Genomic DNA, 21111 nt, shown 5'->3' with positions numbered 1-21111 from the left:
TCATAGATAAATGGTTAGCTCCTGGTCCTATGGTTCCTACTCAGTTTCTGCACTCCAGTCTCACTGTTGAATTTGCAGCAATTAGAGCGGGTTACTCAGAAGTCAATAGATTGGCTCTGATACTGACTCACTACGTGGCCTTGAGCAAACCTCTGTTATTTGATTATCCTTTGTAAATGGTGGAATTAGTAATTGCTGCCTTTGTCAAGGAATGGTGAGAGTAAATTCCCTACAGGTTATGGAGTTCCTTTTATAGGAAGCCTTGTCGACAAGCAGTAATTATAGCTAGAGCTGTGGGCTATAATGGCCCAAAACGCGGTAGTGCAGCTACACAGTATGATCCAGCAAGCTTAAGAGAGAATGAAAATCTTGATAAAGAAACAGTGTTTAGCAAACTCCCTTGTGTATAACATAGTATTTTTGTTTAGGAGATGGCTTATTCCTAACAAGATTACTGTACTTGATACTATACTACTTTAAAGCCAGAGTAACGTTCTGTGGCACTTAGGTCATTCCAACCTGGTTATTTCTTGTGCTGTCTTATGGAATTGTACTTTCTAGTCCTTTCTTAGTAAGGTAACACTGAGGGCCTAATTCAATTAAAATAACAGGAGTCCATTTATCATATCTGCTCTTAGCAAGAGTTTTGCTGATTGTTAGCAAGAAATGTGTTGAAACCAGTACTTTAAAGATACTGCAATACAGGCATAGTGTCAGTTATATAGTTTTTGTAAAGATGCTGAGTTGTGTTAGATGTAAATACTACAAGTCTACAGCACCTCTGCTTTACCTTCCAAGCCAATGACACTTTCTTTTTGTGTATGCCTTTCTATGTATGTTACTTTTTTTTTGTAATGGTTTGTACTAAGCACAGATGGAAACTTATCTCCCTCAGCTGATTATAATGCACCCATCAACTTTGTGCCTAGCAATGAAGGAAGCTCTGCTTAGTTCAAGACAGCTGAATGAATAACACACAATTCATGCAGGGAAGATAATTTTGGAGCAGTGTTAATGGACTAAAGAGCAGCACAGTGTACAAGTGATGACAGTAATAGTGTAAGGAATATTAGATAAGTAGTAGCCATTTGCCAGATAAGATTTCTCCTTGCTTCTATACTTCTAAGTAGGTGCTTGTGGAATATTTCTTCTCTCAAGAATATCTAGGTATTCTTGTTCCTAAAAGTCTTGTGCTCCATTGCAATTGTACAGCTTTGAGTAACATTCCATGTGCTTTTATTTCTTCCAGAGCCTACGCTCAGTGAAGATTTACAGCAATCCTCGGCTGTGTCTAGCCCGACACAGACAGGCCCTGTGATGTATATGCCGTCGGCAGCTGGTGATTCTGTTCCGGTCAGCCCTTCCAGTCCACATGCCCCAGACCTTAGCAATGTATGTAGCACTGTGGGGAAGCCTTGTCCATATTTTATAAATCTGGGTTTCTCTGTTTCTCTGTACTTTTTTCTCCCAAGAAGAGAAATCTTTAAGTATCCAAAAGCTCAAAGGATATGGCATTTTTCTTTTGGATCTCAGCTCCACACTTTTTAGAGGGATCTGTTTGTTTGGAACATACAGTTCGGTGGCTTTAGTATTGTCCTCTCACCTATAAAATTTCTCAGCCTTCCTTTCTGTGCAGAGTTTGTTGATGTACTTTCAGGAAAGTGGAATACATCCGCACATGAAGTCCAACTCCTTCCTGTCTGGAGGTACATATTGGGCTTAGTTTCCAAGTACTCTAATTAAAGGCTGTGAGCCAGTAACGTCTAAAGTACATAACTACAATTGAGTTTGTTTGCACATGTAATCTCAGAGGCTTAGCCTGTGCATATTGTGTGTTGCATTATAGGATATCCTTGATTCCCTCCCTCACCTACTTCTAGAGATAGCTAAACTCTGGAATATGTTTAAGTAATGCCCCAGATTGTTGGTAGTACTTTATTTTAGTTGTACATACATGAAGGGAGATCTTTAAATGCTGAACAGATACACACAGACAGATAAGAAGCCCATGGAATGCTAGACCACTTCATTTTTCCTGAGAGTTTTTTTTTGTTGTTCGTTAAGTCTTTCCTGTTTGCACTGTTGATAAAGTGTGTAACCTTTTCACATGGTTGGTCGAGGTTTTGAGAAGGTAAAATGACATGAGTTTAACTCATTTGAAACTGGTCAGAATGAGGTGAACTCATTTAGGACCTCTGTTTTATCTTACTCCCCCTCTTTGAAAAGAGAAGCTGATAGTTTGATTTTATTAGCACCAAAGCCAACCTAACAGTTCATAGTTGTCCTGAATTTGATTGCAGCTAGAATTCCAAACAGATCTTGAAAAGTCTGGACATAATATTTTCTCTCACTAAATAACACTGTGGAAAGCAGTAAAAAAACAAAACCCCTTCGTCTTATCAATGTATCATCTAACTTATCTGAAAACTGCAGAAATTGAAGATATCTTCCACTTAATAGACCGTATAGGTCTTTTTCTATCTCAAGCTCTTAGTCTTTTAAACAGCCTTTCCTAATCCTTGGAGATATGCCAAATGGCAACACATGTCTTTTCTGTGACTTCATCACTCCACAGGGCATCTGCATGTGGCTTGCAAACAAATATGGCTTTGCTGGTGATCATTTTACATGATGAATTAATCAGAGAAAAAGGTCCCTCTAGCAGCCAGCCTCACGTGGCCTGTTCTGTTTTGTATTTGTACTGTAGGTGTGGAATAAATCAGGAACTCTGCCAACTAGCCCCACCTCCACCACAGTGAGTAGTATCTTTGCGACTGTAGGGAAGCGTGGACAGCAGAATATCTGTATAAAAATAAAATCAAAACACTGTAGGATGGTCCTTCTTTCTAATGCTAGCCCAGACTGTGCCACATTTGAACCTGTGGTAGCAGTAGCTGTCTAAATGTTGTCTGAAGCACAGTCATGCTTGCCAGTGCAGGCAAATAATTTCTTGTCCCAGAGAAATGGGATACCTGCATTGATCCAGGTAGGCGCTTTCTCTAAAACTCATCTTAATCTCCTTTGCTGCTGTCTGTGGCTTCATCTACAGTGCAAAACTAGCCTTGTTGCATGTGATTGTGATCCCTGATATTAGTCCAAAGAATGGAACTGTTGGAAATCCTTGGGTTTTTTAATGCAGCTATTGATACTTGGCTTGTGCCTGCATTAAAACTTTCAGATTTCCAACTGGAAAGCAAAAGATACAGTATTACACGTAGCTCAGATATACTTGGTTGTTCTGACTGCCACGGCAGTTTTCCAGGCTTCACGCTACTACTCAGAGTGCAGACAGGATCCTCTGTAGCCTAAGGAAAGCAAAGAGAGTTTTGGTCAGGTTTGGCAACTTGTTCAGTCATATCTGAGGCCTCAAAAAGAATAAATGTCACTAGAGCTGTAGGTTGGTTTTTATAAGACTGCACTCCAGTACAAAGTAATGGCAGTAAAACCATAATTGTGGGACTGTATAAATCCAGTATCTACTGGAGCTTTTTCCTGGTTTTTAATTACTGTTTACTGGAAGCTTGTATGCTTGTGTTGACTGTCAGTATAATCGATGCACAAACAGTGAAGTGAACGAGCTGTTCCATGGGATGCCTCTCCTCTTCGAGTCGCTGCTCCTGGCTGGCTGTACTTTCCTGACACTTGTTCCTTCTGTTAGATTCTTTGTAGGAACAGCAGTCTCGGAAGCCCATCTAATATATGTGGGTCTCCTCCTGGTGCCATTGGAAAGCCACACAGCTTGGAGACCATTGGTTTTCCTTCAGACTCTGTAACAGCAGCTGGCAGCTACAAGAAAGCACCGGGGTTTGAGCGAGAAGATCAGGTGGGGGCCGAGTATTTGAAGAGTTTCAAATGCCAGGTTAGTAGGGAGTATTGGCTGAAAGAGTTGGGGGGATGAGGAGGAATGAGAAATTGCCCAGTCTAGCTTGAATGTATTTTTATTTTTCAAGGGACAAAAATGAGAAAGTACTATTCTCATTAGCAGTTCTCAGATCCCTGCTGTTGCTTTCAGCCTCCCTTCCAGTCTCTTCCATCTTACATCTGTTCTTGTCTGCCTAGCTGCCATCACACACTCAGTTTGTAGTCGAGCTGCTGCTTGTTTTCCTAATCCCTCACAACTTCTGTCCTGTGTTGACCCTGGGTAGTTCCCACATATCACTTCTTGCTCTTTCTTTTTCCATATTTAGGTCCTTGCCAAGAGTCGCTGTTTCTTTTGCTGTATTGTCTCATGGAAACTCATCCCTCCTTCTCTGTTCTCACTCCGAACTCTTACCTTGATCTTCGTGACTTGGTTTGTCTTCTGTTTTCACCCTTCATTTTTCCGATGTATTAAAAATGTCCTGTTAGTTGTCTCTTGCTTCTCTGGCTGTATCATTCTGATCCTTGACTCTCTCCTGTGGCTTCTGTATAAAATTTGAATTCCTCATTCTCATTTGACGAACCCTCTGCAATCTTACCCAACCCACATCTCTAATGACATTCCCTCTTATCCCTTTTGGATATCCCAGTCTTGCCTTGCTGCTTCCTCAGTCTTCTTCGTCTTGGTGTCATGCCTTATTCAGACTGCTAAGCCTAGAACAGTCTCTTCCATCTCTTCTGCCACACATGAGCTTCTCCACAGTCAACTTCTTATTGTGAATTTCCTTTCTTGATGTTACAATTAATAGTTTCTCTGCACCATCCCTTCCAAGTCAGCTGAGTCCAACCCAAAGCTTGGGTCTCAGTTTTTATTCCTCACTGGGTTTGTAAATGTAATAGAACAACATTTCAATTTAGGGGAAGGAATAGCTACTTTTATGAAGAGGTGCCTGCAAAAATACTTCCTACAAGTTCCTTTTAAAAAAAGTATAAAAAGGAATAAAAATACCTGGTCTATGTTGCTTAAAAACAGAGATGACAAGAAATGCTGCTTTCAACCTGGCTACATTTAAACTCTTGTCTGTAATATTAAGGAAGCTAGCTTTAATGAGGTTATACTGCTGCTTTAGTATTGCATTGCTGTGAGAAAACAGTGGAAATATCCCGTCCAGACAAGTTCTTGCATAAAGTAGTTGGATTTAGAAGCAGACTCTGTGGGTTTTGTTTTATTTATTTTTACAACTTTGGGAAAATATGACCAAACTTTGCAGTAGGACCAGTCTTGAACACTGTTTAGTCTAATTAAAATGGTTTAGTGACAAATACAGATTAAGCTATATGCATGTACGCTTTCTTATAAATGCTTTCATTGTCTTGCTTAATGTGGATGTGGCTTAGGAAATTTCAAATTGATGCAACATGGCTTTGGGGGTAAAGAGCAGACCATGCTGTGATCCTGGCACTTCTTGTGGGCACAGCAGCTTGTAGCAGTTCTTTAGAAACAAAAGAAAAAACATGTGCTCGTTCTTCATTGCCTCTGCTGCAAAGGAGGAGTGAACCCAAAGCCGAAGGACTGAGAGAACCCCTGATTCCTGCCAGCAGAGGCAGGATGCCAGGGAGGCCCTGCTTTGGAGAAAATGAGCAGCAAGCCAAAGCCAAGGAGAAAGGGGATGGAGCATGAATAGGACTTTTAAAAGGAGGGCCAGATGATGAGCATTTATGTCTGAAGTCCAGGCTGTGCTACAAAGATACTGTATTTAGGTAGCTTCTTACTCATGTGGCTTTAATTAAGCAAAAACCTGTATTAAATGACTGGAATAAATAGCTATTAAGATATAGATGGAAGTAATCACAGTTGCCTTATGCTAGGCTTCTACAGACAAAATTAGGTGTCTCATAAGTGTCCTGATTTAATTTTCTTTTCATCTATAATTACTTACTTTTTAAAATCCTCTGTAATTCCCTTTGGCTGCAGTGGGCACTAGAGATTCTCATATACCCTGTAAATTAGACCAATAATTAGACATTTAACCGTGTTCACTCATATTTGAAAACTTAAGAGACACTCTGGCGCAGCTCTGCAATAGGCTTGTCATTTTTCCGCTGTAGAATTAGTACAAGTAGTTTCTATCTTATTAGAATGAAAAATGCACCTTCTGTGTAATAGCTTCCACATAGTTTGTGGTAAGGCTGAGCCAGCAGTTAAAGCTAAAAATACTCTTCCTGAGTCCCAAAAGATTTAGCAAGCTGGGAAAACGCTGGCTGCACTGGAAGGACTTGAGTGCCACGACCAGGAGGTGTTCCTAAGTCCTGACACACAGTACAGTAGGTTTGTTCCATGCTGGTCAGAAAACATTGTTTCACTTGTAATTTATGTCCCCTGTTTTCTTTCCTGACTGCAACAGAGTGAGCTGGAGAATTTCAGCCTGCCCTTTGAATTTCTGTCTTGATGTATGCCCTTTTTAATGTTATTCAGAGCTAAAGGAGACGGGCTTAGTGATGGCAATCGGTTTGCTCCATTTTTCACTGGTGTTACATGAATTCAAGGCAGTGGAAATTGAGACTAGCTTAGAAATGAGTTCACTTTTTCTCCTCCTTAAGGAAAAAAACCTTCCAGTAAGACTTAACTGCACCAGAGCCAGCTAGCTACATTGGCAGGAAGCCTCTCAGCGGTGGGGGCATGGCTGCGTACGTGCCTTCACTTTAGCTTCTGACGTCTGTTGATAGCACATCTTGTGTTCAGATGAGTGTCAGACAGGGTAGGGATGTGTTGGATAATCTAGCAGGCGTGTTATCAGGCACACACAGATGCACTAACGTAACACATCTATTGCACACAAAGGAAAGCAAGCCTGTGATAGGTTCAGGGGTAGTTTTGCTGTATGTAAACGCACTGTATGCTGTTCAGGGAAGCGTGAGAGAATGGTACCCTCTGCAGAAGGATCTTTGCGTCCATGTCTCAACTGCCTGTTTGCCAGGCTTTGACCTCCCCATCGGCCCATAGGCATACAGTTGAACAGAGAAAATGATTTAATTAAGTAAAACCAAGGGATGAATTCTTCCGCTGCTCTTTTGCCTGTCTTGTTATGTCATCCCTCTCCAGCAATCATTTATCTTCTTCATAAGCCTGTTTAAGCCAAAAAGTCAAGGCGTATCACTTCAGGTCAGTGTGGGGTCTTATGCACTGCTGTTGTACATCATGCCTGAATCTCCCCTGCAGAGATGGCGACTGCCTGTGTTTGCGATAAAAATGATTGAGCGGACTTTATGCCTGGAATATGTCTCTGATTCAGACTGGGGGGTTTGGAGAGCGAGTAAACAAGCAGCCTGATTCTCAGCACTTTTTTGCTCCCTCTCTGTGCCCAGAGGGTGTGATTGATCTCCCTGTGCCTTACGCATATAGCAGCATGGGAGGAACAGAGCAAGGCCTGCAGAACAGACCGTTGCACAGTGACAAGCTCAAGAGGCCACTTCCTTCCCAGCTCTGGTTTTGTAGCTCAGAATTGACTGATGTTGTGAGGCAAGAGGGTTGATATCCGTTAAGGATGTGGTACAGGAAGGTCCTCAAGCTGAATTTTTAGGCTGGATGGTGGAATTCTAAATGTATGTTGGTATTCGTGCAGTTTTGCAATTCCAGACAGCCTTGATCTCACTTATGTTTTATAGCTTTGAGGTCTCTATGTTAATGGATGGGGGAAGGATTTTTTTAAAAATCAGTTTTGATGACGTTGCTTTTAAAATTGGTCAGTTATCACTTTATTTTACATTGTAGTCCTAGCTGGGAGCTGGAAAAGTTTGAGGGAAAACATAATCTACATACTTTATTTTCACAAAGCTGAAAAACGTTTACATAATTTAAAAATATAGTGTGCCTCCCACCATTTCTGGCCCTTCTTTTAGATACTAGTAGGGCTGATGAGTTATTTATAGCAAGGCAAAATAATTCATTTTTGGTCTTGGTTCTTAAGATGTCTTTTGTGCAAGCAGAGGACTTATAGCAGCATTGAAGGCAAGTGTAATTGTGACAAGTCCTTGCATAACTCTAGGAGTGATGTCTTGGTATATAGAAAGCAAATTACTTGAAGTGTTTTCAGTTTGCTCTACTTTCCCGCTCTCTGAATTCTTTAGTGCCCAGAGCAGGCTGTGAGAGAGGAGGGGACGGTGTTTCTCATGCCTCTCTAAAGCCAGCAGTCAGCCATTTTAAATTTTGCTGCTAATCCCTCTGCTTATCTTTTGTTCTGTTTCTTTACTGCAGCAAGCAAAAATGAAGTCCCACTCACTGGAACACAGGAGCCAGGAGCAACCTTTGTTACAGCCCAAACAGGTACAGTACTGCTAGCAGGGCTCTGAACCTAGCTCAGTGCTCACACCATCACAGACAAGGACACGAGAAATCTCTGTGGATCCAGACAACTCTGCAGGGAGTAAATGACAGTCCAGACACCATTAGGGATGCTCAGCTTGAGGGATTACTTTATGAAGATGGGATGATTTGCTGGAGGGGTTGTTTGTGAATGGCTAGACCTGTGTGAATTCAGGAGAGATTCATAGGCCTGGACTGTGCTGGAGAGAGTCTCCAAATTACAGAAAATTGAGCTGGAATGAATCTCTGGAGTCATCTAAGTTCAAGGATTCGGCAAAGAGAATTTAATATCAGGTTCTAAGTCGTGTGCTGAACTAAGTCTGAGTGATTGTGTGACCCATCCCTGTGATTGCATGCAACCTGTGGGTCACAGGAGTTAATTCTGGGGCAGCCTGAAGGATGTTTGTAATACTGGGGCGGGGGGCAGGGAATGGAGAACAGTCGGCAGAAATTAAAGAAAAGCTGTTAATCTCTCCCCCACCCCCAGCCTAGTAGTAGCACCAGCCATCTGTCAGGTTGGAAGCAGGCAGGAACAGGTTTGCTGCTGATCTTTGGCTCGTTCCTGCATGTTTCTGAAGGGATTCTTCTATAAAGATGTTTTATTTCCTTTTTTTTACTCTTGTTTCAGGACATACTGGGTATTCTCCCAGTGGGGAGCCCGCTGACATCCAGCATCTCCTCTAGTATCACGTCCAGTCTGGCTGCAACGCCACCAAGCCCTGCTGGCACCAGCAGCATACCAGGCATGAATGCCAATGCCCTTCCTTTCTACCCAACCAGTGACACCGTTGAGTCTGTCATAGGTAATTTTGCCTTTTTTACTTACGCTAATAGGGGCTTCCTCAGATGTGGATCACCAGGTATGAGACTTGGAATAGCCATGGGTGTTCCAGTGAACTCCAGTTTTTCGTCTCTGTCAATGTTGGCAGATTCCTGAGGCTGTAAGCTTTTTCTGTGACTGTGACACATGATGTTTTGTGCAGGTCATTACAGGTGAAATTCAGCCGTGGAACCAACTGAAGGCCTCCAAGCCACTTATTCAGAATGTCAGATGGTGTAAAGGGCCTTAGTTTTAGGTTTGTCAAAGTGACAAAGAGGTCTTGGAGTAGGCAGGAAACCAGAGGGGTATTTTCCACAGTTACAACCCCTTACATTCTAAATGACAATTTTATAGCAAGGGCTAGCACCAGGTAGATTGCAAGGACTTGTCCTTCATAGAGTGTGGGACAGAGGCTGTAAGAAAAAGAACAGGAGAGTCCAGAGAGTGGAATCACTCCTTTTAGATAGGTACAGGTTTTTTGGTCACCTGATTGTGTTGGTTTTTTAATCTAACGTTTCTGAGGTGATCTCACTAATTTGTTAAAAAATAATTATAGAAATGAGTGGGCATGTGTGGGATGGAATTATATTAATCATGACTAGTGATGAGGCATGTTCAAATAGATATAACATTTGCAGGCATTCATAAGCTTTCTTTATTTTACCCCATCTTTGAACCTCAGAGATGATTTTCAAGTGTTCCCTTCTACTGGTATTTCTTTCCTGAGTGGCTCTTCAGCAAAGTAGGGACAAAGCACAAGCCAGACCCAGACATGTCATAAGCCAGTGTTACTGCATATTATGGAGAGACTTGAAAGAGCAGTTTGGGGAAGACTTATGGGAACTGCTGTTTATTTCATCAAATTTCTGTTTTTGTATAACATTTGGGAATACTTTGAGACAAAAAGAAATCAGATCAGGCAAAAGAACCTGAACTGAAAAGCTGCCCATGACACTTCTGCCAAATCATTTAAGAACAGCGTTGCACAGGGCGGAGAGTAGGGCTGTGCAGACTGACAAATAGAGAGCGAAGGCTCCTCTGCATGTAGGCTCTTTGGGCCATCCTATCTCTTGAAGTTGTTGGTCCTTTATAACATAATTGGTACCTCTGTGTCTGGCAGAGTCTGCCTTGGATGACCTGGACCTGAATGAATTCGGAGTGGCTGCCCTGGAGAAGACATTTGACAGCAGCACAGTGCCCCACACGAGTGGCATCATGATAGGTACATGAAAGCAACAGAGCTTTCTTTATCTTCTGCCAAGCAGTGTTGCCCAGTCACCTCAGTGGAGCCAGCCCAGCAAAGCTCTAAAACCAGTCCCAAAATAACATTGGTTAAAACAGCAATTATAACAAACTCTGGCAACCGCTGAGCATCTTTGAAGTGAAAGCTTGCCCTTATTGACTAGCAGAGCTGAGTTCTTGCCATTGGGCCCAGGTGTCTTTGGGATGTTTCTTGAGACTGAATGGGACTTGCTTGATTTCCGCCCCCCCGCCCCTTAAGTGTGTAAGTGGACTCTAGAAGGCATCTCATACCTTTAAAAACAGGCCAAAGTATAACGATTTGCATCTTAAGCAGAAAACTCTCCCTAGCAGTAACAGGAAACACACTGACCTGGTAACGCTATCCATCTGTCACAGAGTGTCATCACGGTCTGCTGATTTGATTCCTGTAATGTCTGTCTCATTTTAATATGTGGAGGTAGGCTAAGACCCCTTCTACCTGTCTCTAATGAGTGTCCAAGGAAAAACGAAATGTCTCATAGCTTTTTGGAAGTGGTTGTAGTTTCTGGCTACCCTTGCTGTATAAGACAGGTTTTGAATGAGAGCTAACTTGGGTATTCTGAAGGTTTGCAAGGGAACTACACTGCGTGGAGCTGTACTGAGGTAGGAAGGGACCTGTGGAAGGAACCCTAAAGAATATCGCTTCCACTTCCCTGCCAAAGATAAGAGCCTGGTTGGGGAGTTTACTGTGCATGTCTGCTGATAGCCCTCCTTCTGCCACTGCCCATCTGCAGTGGCTTAGAGATCCTCCACGCTGCCTTTCCCTCTGTTCACGTCAGGTCTGGGTGTTACCTGGTAATCTTCTAAGAAGGGAGATCAGGAGAGAGTGGGGAGCAGGGCTGAGATCTCCCTCAATCTGTGTGTGGCAGACAGAATGACCTCTTGTGTAAGGGACGTGTGATGTCTTTGGAGGCTGGGCTTTTGTTTATTTGGGGTTTTTTATTACTGATAGATCCAGGCACTCAAGTATGTCTAAAATGACTAAAGCTAGTCACTGATTTTTGGTGGTTAAGATCATGACCTGATCCAGCATGACTGACTTCTCACAGGTTGTTTGGAAGTATTAAAAGCAGAGGCATATGTTTTAGAAGTGAATTTTTCGTTACACAGTATTTCACCAGATACCAAATTCATCTTCTCTGGACTGATAGGGACTGAACTCTGCTCAGAAAACCTTTTGTTGCTTTGGCTGATGAAAGAGTAATCCATTGAACTCTGGAGGGTCTTAACCTACGTGGTTTGTGGGACGGCAGCTTCAGTGCTCTTCTTAAAGGCTGTGAGGGGAATGAAACGTGATGAGAAGCAGAGGGAATCCCGAGGGGCTTAGGAAGGAGAGAGGGAAGCTAACACCTTCTGCTCTGAACTCCTGCTCTGGCCCACACTTCATGGTCACACATAGCCATCCTCTCTGTGTGTTCTTTGTCCAGGTGGGAGTTTGCTGCAAAGTTCTGCTCCTGTAAATATCCCCGGGTCCCTTGGAAGCTCTGCCTCCTTTCACTCTGCCTCTCCTTCTCCACCGGTCAGCCTCTCATCGCATTTCCTCCATCAGCCCCAGGGACACTTAAGCCAATCAGAAAACACATTCCTGGGGACATCAGCTTCTCATGGATCATTAGGTAAATGCACAGTGTGTGTGTCCCATGTACATGCCTGTCTGTGCCATGTAAGTATTTTCGTTCAAGTTAGCTTTAATTTTAATGTATTACTTCACTGCTGCCATTTGTATCTCCTCTTCCCGTGAGAACAGCAACAGTACTAGAAGCTGCTTTACCAAAAATCAGCTAATATCTTGTGAATAAGGGAGCAATTCCCTCTACTTGCCATGTTTGTAGACTGAGAAAAAGAGACAGATAGGTTAAATGATTTGCTCTGATGATGCCTTTCAGGGAAAAGAGCTCTGCCTTTTCCTGCCAGCAATGCTGTGCTGAGACTTCACTTGACATAAAACTCAGAGTTGGGTCCTCAGCTTTGCTTGGTTGAGGTGGGGATTGCAGTTTGCCCTCGGGACTGCCAGTAGGTCAGATTGGCTTCTGGGAGCTCTAGAGCAGACTTGGGTCATTGTACTTTTCTCTCCTGTTCGGCACTCTGCATGCAGTTTTGCAGTACGGACTTTGCAAAAAGTGTTCCAGCTTTGTCCCTTTTGCTCCTTTCCTGCCCCTCCTCCCCCCACCATCTTGAGGATCTGTTTCCTGTATGAGGGACTGTGAGGGAATGAGAAATTCCCAGGCAGAACTGGGAATTGAGGGGCCAAATCTATTTTATTATTAAGACGCAGGGTTACCTTGAGATACAAAACTATTGGATGGGCTCAAAGCTACAGTGACACTGGCTTTGCTGATTTCTGTTAGTAACAGTAAATATTAGTTCTCTCTATTGATACTAGACATAAATGCTTCTTCAAATCTGAGATACACTTTAATCTTTAATATTCAGCTTAACCAAATAAAATTATTACATGCTTTTGTAATCTCTTTGTGCATGCACTTATCTGTGTAACTGCATCCCTTGTTTGTATAGGCCAAAACCATGCTTCCATGCCTTGTGATTGCTATGTGTTTGGCTTTAAGAGCTTTTACAATTACTGTAATAAGAAGAGAGACATCAGAGGGTATCTGTGCTGTTAATTAGTGTTGAGGCTGGCTGTTCATCCCAATTTCAGTAAGAAAAGGAAAACTTGCTGCTAAGGCCTGCTTTTCATTTCAGAAGAAACAAGTTAAGCAGTTATATTTGTATTGACTATGTAGTTATAAAAAAAAAAACAAAGAAATGCAGGAAGTTCACAAATGCACTGAAATACTTGATTTTTAAGAAAAAAGTTAGATATTTTCCTATAATACAACAAAACAATTTTTGCTGAGGTTTTGATGAGATATTTAAATAGTAACCTAGCAGTTGGGAATGTGGAATCTATCTATTCCATGTGACTTCCTGAATGCATATAAATTAGTGTGTAGTCTGTGTAGTTATTACTTACTTGTATTGCAGTTGAGTTAAAAATACGTAGTCCTGGGCTAGTTCCCACTGTGCTAGATGCAAAATGTTTTACCAAAGGAGCTTGCTACTTCAAATGTGAAATGAGAACAGCAGGTGGAGAGAGTAAAAAGAAATGACGAGATAAGCTTGGTCAGCATTATGGCAGAATTTGTGGCTTGCCAGCATCCTGCTTAGTGCTAGATTCCCTTTCAAGAAAACTAGAGCTTTAAAAACAAAATGTGAGTTGAGGTTCTATTAAAACTTCTTGCTCTCAACGGAGCATGCTTCAGAGCAGCTGAAATAGATCCATGGTAAGTGTCTTGAGCCAGTGAAGAGCCCTTGTTGTTCTGCTAAATGACTTGTTAATGCACGTAAGCCCTTAGTGAAGTCGAGTTACTATTTTTCAGCTGTATTTTTTGTAACTGTGTCTTGGCTGGTACTAAATGGGAAGTAAGTGGTGCTGGGTTAGCCCTCAGTGAGAGGCCATTGGCTCCAGGGCTTGCTTGCAGACACAGTCAGTTCGGCTGCTGTGAAATCAGCAGAATTACTAAATGAAACTAGATTTAGGAATGTCCACATCACTCAGTAGCTCTGTCTCAATATGAGTTTTTCCTCCTAGTTCTCCCCTGAGTGCAAAGTGTGGATGCTTATTTTAAGTAAAAATATTTTTGTTATTAAAAGAGTACAAACCTCGGAGCCTGTGAAAAATAATGAGTTTTGTTTACAACTGGTTTTCTACTGCTTTGTCTCCTCAGCCTTGAATTTCTTCCTGAAAAGAGAAATTATTTGAACAAGCTAAAGTAGGGAAGTGGTTGGTTAGTTGGTCGTCTCTGGTGCCAGTCACTAGCTTTATGCTAGAACTCTGCAGGGGAGGAAGCTGATGTGTATATACTATTGCCTCCACTTGTTTATAAACAGGGTTTTCCAGTTAGTGCTGTTTCTTGCATATGCAAACAGTAATGATGTTGGCGCATTTTAGTCTCACTGTTTGGGAAGCGAGACTCCTTTCCTAAGCACCAAGCTGAGAAGACAAAACCAGAAGTTTTTTAGGGTATAATGTGAGAGGAAGCACCGCCTGGGTTGGCTGTGTGAACCAATCTGTTCACCAATGCTGATGGCTGTGCTGCACAGAAAAGTGGGAAGGTAGTAAGCAGTTCAGAGGTTCTCAATATGAGAAGGGCGATTCAAGCTGGTAGTCAGCTCTGCTATAAAATAGATGCTTCTAAAACAAGCCTCATTCAAAAGTTGCCTCCACTCAGTTTCTTGGGTCCTCCCTATATCATTAAAGATGAGGCCTAATGGTGTGAAACTTCCCCTATAAAGTCCGTCTATGACAGATTCCTGGGTCCTGGGGATGAAAATCATTCTTAAGATGATCTTCTCTTTCCTATGTACACATTTTTGAATCCTGGATTTCACAGGGGTAGGGAGGAAATGGGGAAATTGCCAGCACCTGTGACATAACCCTCTCTATTTCCCTGTGAAACAGGTTTAAATGGGATGAACAGCAGCATATGGGAGCACTTTGCTTCGGGGAGTTTTTCGCCCAGTACCTCACCTGCATTTCTGTCAGGTCCAGGTGCTGCGGAGCTGGCACGGCTACGACAAGAACTGGATGAAGCCAACGGCACAATAAAGCAGTGGGAAGAGTCTTGGAAACAAGCCAAACAGGTACTTGGGCAACTCCTGGGAAGAGGGATTAGGGAGTGTAAAGGAGTAGGAGGGTGTCAGCCTTTCAACAGGAGCTTTCCAGACATTGAGGTGATGGGAAGAGCTGTAGGTTTTACAAACAGATTCTCTTGAGCATTCTTATTCTTTCTTCTCCCTTGGAAAGAGGGACTGAATCACTGTGCCTGATGTGTTCAGATGCTGGAAGTGCAAGGCCAGGTGTCGTAGCAGATGCACTGAAGTGCTTGACAGTCTCTAAGACCTGCCAGTTGACTTAGATCCATGACTATTTGCTGGTATGCAAAGTTCATCCCCTTAATGGTGTGAGCCAAATATGTAGAACCACAGCCTAATCAGATGGGGTATCTGGAATGAGCGGCGCTTTGAACCGAAGCTCTAAGGGTGTTTCAGAATTTGGGAATGGGGCAGATTGGACAGAGCATGCTCCTGGTGAGCAGTATATGAAAATGGATGTTTTTGCCTGGGATTCTCTCTTGGAGGCTGACCAAGTTTTCAGACTGCTTCTTTTACCCTCTTTGTTGGAACTTGTAGGCTTGTGATGCTTGGAAAAAGGAGGCAGAGGAAGCAAATGATCGCGCCAACACAGCTAACATGGAATGTGAACTGGCCCGGGAGCAGAGGGAAGCCTTGGAGCTGCAAGTGAAGAAACTGCAGGAGGAGCTGGAGAGGATCCACACAGGCCAGGATCCTCAGTTTCTGCGTTCCTTCTCTGACCTGGAAACGCTCTCGCTTTCTTCGCTTTACACCCTTCAGAAACAGCTGCGGGCAAACCTAGAGAAAGTCGATAAGGTGAGTGCCAGGGACTTGCAGGGCGGGGCCTTGCTCTCTCTGCTCCTACAGATCGCAGCTTTTTTCCCTTTTCTTTGATACAGCCAGAAACCAGCAGCCTATCAAAGCAATTCCATGTGAATGTAGCCAAAGTGAGTTTTAGCCAGCTTACAGGAAAATACCTCCCTCTTCTTTGTGCCTGAAGTACAGAGTTTAAGTCAATCAAAGCTGCTCTGTTGATCCTAAAGGTCCTAAAAGACATCATGCTGTGCTGCTTTGCTTTTGCTTCAGAAGATGAATGGGCGGACAGCTGCAAGTCCTTCCCCTGCTGCCTCCTTGCTCTTCCCCAAACTGTGTAGCACAGGACGGGAGCCCTTTTGCTTTGTGACTTTGATGCTTACGTTTTGCCCTGTCCCCCTCTCTTGCAGGCGGTATTTCAGGTGCAGTCAGTGAAATGCCTTAAGTGTCAGGAGGAGAACCGGGTGGTGTTACCGTGCCAACACGCAGTGCTGTGTGAAACGTGCGCCGAGGAGGGCGAGTGCCCCATCTGCCATCCCAACAGGCCCCACTCTCTCCAGTCGTGACCTTCCAAGGACACTTGTTCTAATCATATCGCATAGAACTTTTTAACTTTATACATACGTACATATATATGTATGTGTACATATATATATGTGTGTGTATATATATGTGTATATATATGTATATATGTGTGTGTATGTGCATGTTTGTGTATGTATATATATGCACACACACACACATACACACATAAAACAAAAATTAGTTGCAGAGCACTTTTTAATATTTTACATCCCGTATCTAAGCTGCCCCTCACCCATGCCCCACTAATTCTAACTCTTGAGGAACTTTGAGAGCTGTTTTTAATACAGATCAAAGGGCCATTTGCAGAGTCTGTGTTTCTCCTCTTTTCTATTTAGGTGATAACAAATTTTTGACTATTTCCAGAAGGATTTAGAGTGGGCAAGAGGGGCTTCCATGTGCTTTCCAGAGGAAGAGTTGAGATCACGGGGAGGATCGAGGTGGATTGAAATGACTTCTTCATGTCTTCGGTCTCCCTGCTCTTTCACTGACCCAGCTTGGTTAAAGCTGTCCTCCCTGATGGAAGCTCCGCTGGGTGCCTGCCTGGTGGGCCTCACGTTGCCGATCTCTGAATGTGCGGGAACTTTGTCTGTCATTTAATCAGCAAAGTTCGCTTTTTAAATTTTTTTTACACTCTTTGTATATTTGTATGAAAAGAAGAAAAGAGGGAAAAAAATGCATTGGACCTAGAGCAAGCCAAGCCCCAAAATTCAGTGACTAGTGTTCATTGCTGATACAGCTAAAATGTTCCAGGTCTGAGCAGCTTAGAAGTATTGCCCTTGTGTCAGCTAAAGCCCTTTATGAAAGAAATAGGGATGCAGAGGTTAGTTCTCTCCAGGCACCCCTTTGTCTGGTGGCTGTCTAGAGACTTCTTAGTGTTTTGAACTAGATTAATTTTGTTTTATCCACAGGGACCTGATTCATAGTCACTGCTGAAATGCATGAAACAATTCCAGGTAGTCTGAGGACATTGTTGAACAGAGTCGATGTTGCCTGCGTCAGCGCCTCAAGTGTGGTTTGTGGACTACTGGGTCCAGAAGCCCTCATGCTAGAGATCATGTATGCCTGTGATGACAGAGAAAGTCCAGCATAGCAAAGAAATGCCACCAGTTTAGACCTGTCCAGTAGCTGAGCTTTCCTGTGACTTTCTTTACTAGCGTGTCCATTGGATTTTTACATCAGGTGGATTGCAGTAACCCGCTGGGATCTCAACCAAAAGGCCACTCAGCTGACTAAACATTTTTATTTTGCACAGGGATGCTGCCTGTGCTACCCCTCCCTGACCTGGAAAAGCACTGGAACCTCCAGCAGCCCACTGGTGTAGGAAAACTGAATTTTTACCGGAGCCTCTCAGAAAGCTTCATATTTAATGCAAAGATATAATTAGGTTTGCTTCCATAATTCCACCTTTCCTTTACATGGAAGGGGTTAATATGCATTCCCAGATGATCTCCTAAGTGCAGCTCTGTGTAGTTCTTTTTTATGTTTGTCCCATTAACTTGTTTTTGGGTTTTTTGGTAAAAATGCTTTTTTTTTTTTTCCATGTGTATTTTATTGTAACTAGCATCAGGTTTTTTAATTTTTTTTTTTTATGGAGAGACACTCTTGAGTGACTATTGTGGCTATGTTGTTTGGTTATAGCCTTTGAATGTCTGTGCCATGGGGCAGCGCATCTGCCTTGGTCTGATCTTAAGGAAAGACCTTTTATTAAAATACGTGAACATTTCTTTTTTAGGAAAAAAAAAAAAAAGAAAAAAAAGGAAAAAAGAAAAAAGTGGGGGGAGGAGGAAAAAGCCCAATTAAGATAAAAATTTACTAAAAAGTTTTTGTAACTAACTTAAATCATAGGAAATAAACTCTTGAATCAGGTCTTTAATATTTATAAGAACCAGAGCTGATCAGCCTGTTTTGGCTATTGGTTTGTAACACTTAGTTTTTATTAGCGTGGTGTTTATCTGCTCTCCTGCCTCCCTGTGGGACTGTTCAGGGTGATGCTGCCTTTGGCCAACCCTCTTTTTTCAGAACTGTCCAGCACCTGGCTGCGTGACTGCATCCCGTTCCCACGGGGCTCTTCACTTTGTCCCTTCTCTTCAGATGGGACTTGTCCACGGGTGGCAGCTCTAGCTGTCTCAATGGGACTTCCAGTCACGGTGATGCGGGGCTGTTGGGTCTAGTGGGAAGAGATATTTGCCCCCAGTTTCCGAGGGGGCATGTTGCTTGGGCAGGGGGGTACAAGGAAAATTCCAGGCCAGAGAAAGCACAGTTTTCCCTTTTGAGTAAAACAGTTTCCCTGTTTTAAAACTTACACTGAAGGACCAAAGAGTTTAAGACTTCACCCGTTCGTGGCCCTGAAATTTTAACTTTCCATTGCCACGCTGCACTCATGGCAGAACAGCCTGAAGGAATTAGCACTAGCCCCTTCCCTTGCCCCCACCCCGATGTGTCTCGGCACTCTCTTTGCACAAGCACATAGGCTGTTTCTCGCTTTCGTCTGGTTCTTTAAGAAACACTTTCTAAATTTAGGTTTCTATGAATTTGTTTGCTGCTTTAAAAAAAAAAAGAAATATCTGAAATGTGAATTATTTTCTTAAGCATCAGATGGAAAAGAGAACTTCATCTTTGCGTATTTTGTGAATATTTTGGGGGGCCACTTATGTGACAATTTCATAACTGAGTGAGGTGAGAGCAGGGGGAAAGGGCAGCATTTCTGACCCACTCCAGCAGTTGTTACTGCCTGCCCCGGGCAGGAAGGATGAACTGTGATCACAGCACTGTGTTTAGGGCTTAAGAGTCTGTGGTCAGCTGTAAAAAGAGTCCTGTTGAAATAAACCTGGTGCTAATGTGTACAGCCTCTGTAATGTACTATCACGCTTCCTTCTGAAGCGGGAACTCCCTTTTACAGGAGATGTGTAACACATCAGAACTAAGGGGGCTTTTTTGGCCAAGTCACGCTTCAAAACAAAGTTTTGGTCCACAAGGTTTGATGAGCAGCCCAGCTGGCTGTTGCTGAACAGCCCTGAACGTGTCTGGGTACTGCCTCTTCACACAGGCTCCTTATTGGATGACATTTTCCTCCCCAAATTTTTGGGAGATTTGGAAGTGTTGACCTTGGTGACTAATTGTGCAGGTCGGACACTTCTGAGCTAAGAGCTGGGCTTCGGGAGTCTTAATTGTGTTGTGAAACCACAGTATCTTAAAGGTCAATAAACTTTTACATTATCATGGAAAAACAATATAGAAGCAGATGGCTTAAGACAACACTATCCTGGGTAGATAGATATCAAAAAGCAAGGGTAGAGCTGTAGATGAGAGCCAGGAGCTGAAGAATTTTGCCATAGCTTTGGGCTAACAGGACCACTTTTAGATCATCTCTGGCCTTAGATGACGTAGCCGCATGCCAGCTGTGGCAAAGACATGGTGGCACAGGAGGGGCCGGGGGAAAGTCTCCGAGCTGGAGCACAACATTTTCCTTAAGCAGATCCCCCCCGAAGGGGCTCGTTGCAGCTGATCCCCTGCGGAAGAGTTTTACACTTTCCGTACATCTCTGAAGCTGAACCTGAGCCACCTGCAAGGCTTGTGCAGCTGAGACGATGAAGAGAAGTCCTTACCCTGCGAGGAAGCCTGTAACGCTGAATGGACTCCGTAATTCGTTGCTGTTCCAGCCTCCGAGCCTCCTCTCTTTCTCCTTTTCCCCAATCTGAGAAGGAAGAATATTACCAGTCTTTTCCTCCAGAATTATAATAATCCTGGGAGTGATGGCCAACAGCAAAATAGATGTTACTGATGTAAAACCTAGTATTTTAAAGGTGAAGTATTCCTGCAAACTAGTGACTGCATTGGAGAGATTTCTGGGGCTTCCCCACTCCGTAGCTTCCAATGTTAAAACAAAATAAATACAGTATACGTTTTAAGAAAAATAATAATAATACACACTGCAGTATTTCTGGTGGCAATTCTTGACCAGTCTCTTCCCCGCTTTCCCCAGGAGGAAGGGCACTGGGCGGAAGCGCCCCTAGTCCGTGTAGAAGTTGGCAGAATGGTGATCGGTGGTGTGTAAAACGTGTTGTTGATTCCATGTATAGAACTGTGATTTCAGCTGTCGTTCTCTCGTACTCTGTAAATATGTGTTTTGGCTGTCGGAAACCTGGTTTAGACTCTTTTCTTGGCAGAGTGAATTTGCATGTGGGGCTGGAAAGAACTCAATCTGTGTCACAGTTTCCAAGGGCAGGATGGATTTTTTTTTAGAGGACAATAAATTTTTATTTTTTTGCTAAGAAAAAAATACGTAATAAAGCAGTGTGTGCATGTGTGTGCGCGCATGCGTGCCCGGGGTGTATGTGCGACCCTGCGCCCCAAGCTCTGGGGCTTGGGGAGGTGTGGAGAAGTCTGTGCGGTGAAGCCCTCAAAATAACAGATCGAATTCATCTCCGTGGCCAATTTTGCCTTCTCCCTTTCACACAACCAAGAATAATTTCTTCCTGAGCTCCCTTCTGGATCAAGCCCCTTTTTCAGGGGGGTTGCCCGTCACCTTTACGATCGAGGTGCAGTGGAAGAGGGGGAGAGTCAATGTGGTGCGGTTAGGTGGGGCAGAGACTCCTTTGGAAATGGCAAAACCACAGAGCAAAGAGCGTTTTATCACCCAGATTCTTGGTGTGGACAAGAATTTACCTCTAAGTGTCTCCCGCAAGAGCCAGGCTGGGTGGAGGTGAGCTCTGCCTGCGCCTGTGTGCCTCTGGAGCCGCGGGGGATATGAAAATTT

At 43.3% G+C, this 21111-nt stretch overlaps 1 protein-coding gene across 1 annotated transcript in view; it reads left to right on the top strand.

Moving 5' to 3' along the window:
• UNK (unkempt family zinc finger) overlaps positions 1-16613 on the top strand; it is a 33787-nt gene extending 17174 nt beyond the window's left edge. The window contains exons 9-18 of the mRNA XM_009573169.1: positions 1250-1392; positions 2708-2755; positions 3659-3859; positions 8114-8182; positions 8850-9024; positions 10162-10263; positions 11750-11938; positions 14785-14966; positions 15516-15773; positions 16181-16613. Coding sequence (XP_009571464.1) covers positions 1250-1392; positions 2708-2755; positions 3659-3859; positions 8114-8182; positions 8850-9024; positions 10162-10263; positions 11750-11938; positions 14785-14966; positions 15516-15773; positions 16181-16336 — 1523 coding nt within the window. The 3' untranslated portion in view covers positions 16337-16613. The remainder of the gene's footprint in view (positions 1-1249; positions 1393-2707; positions 2756-3658; positions 3860-8113; positions 8183-8849; positions 9025-10161; positions 10264-11749; positions 11939-14784; positions 14967-15515; positions 15774-16180) is intronic.
• The last annotated feature ends 4498 nt before the right edge of the window (positions 16614-21111 follow it).

The sequence above is a fragment of the Fulmarus glacialis genome, unplaced genomic scaffold (assembly GCF_000690835.1).
Source record: "Fulmarus glacialis isolate BGI_N327 unplaced genomic scaffold, ASM69083v1 scaffold5030, whole genome shotgun sequence".
Lineage (NCBI taxonomy): Eukaryota > Metazoa > Chordata > Aves > Procellariiformes > Procellariidae > Fulmarus > Fulmarus glacialis.
Note: the sequence above shows the minus strand (reverse complement) of the source record. Positions and strands in the feature narration are given on the sequence as shown.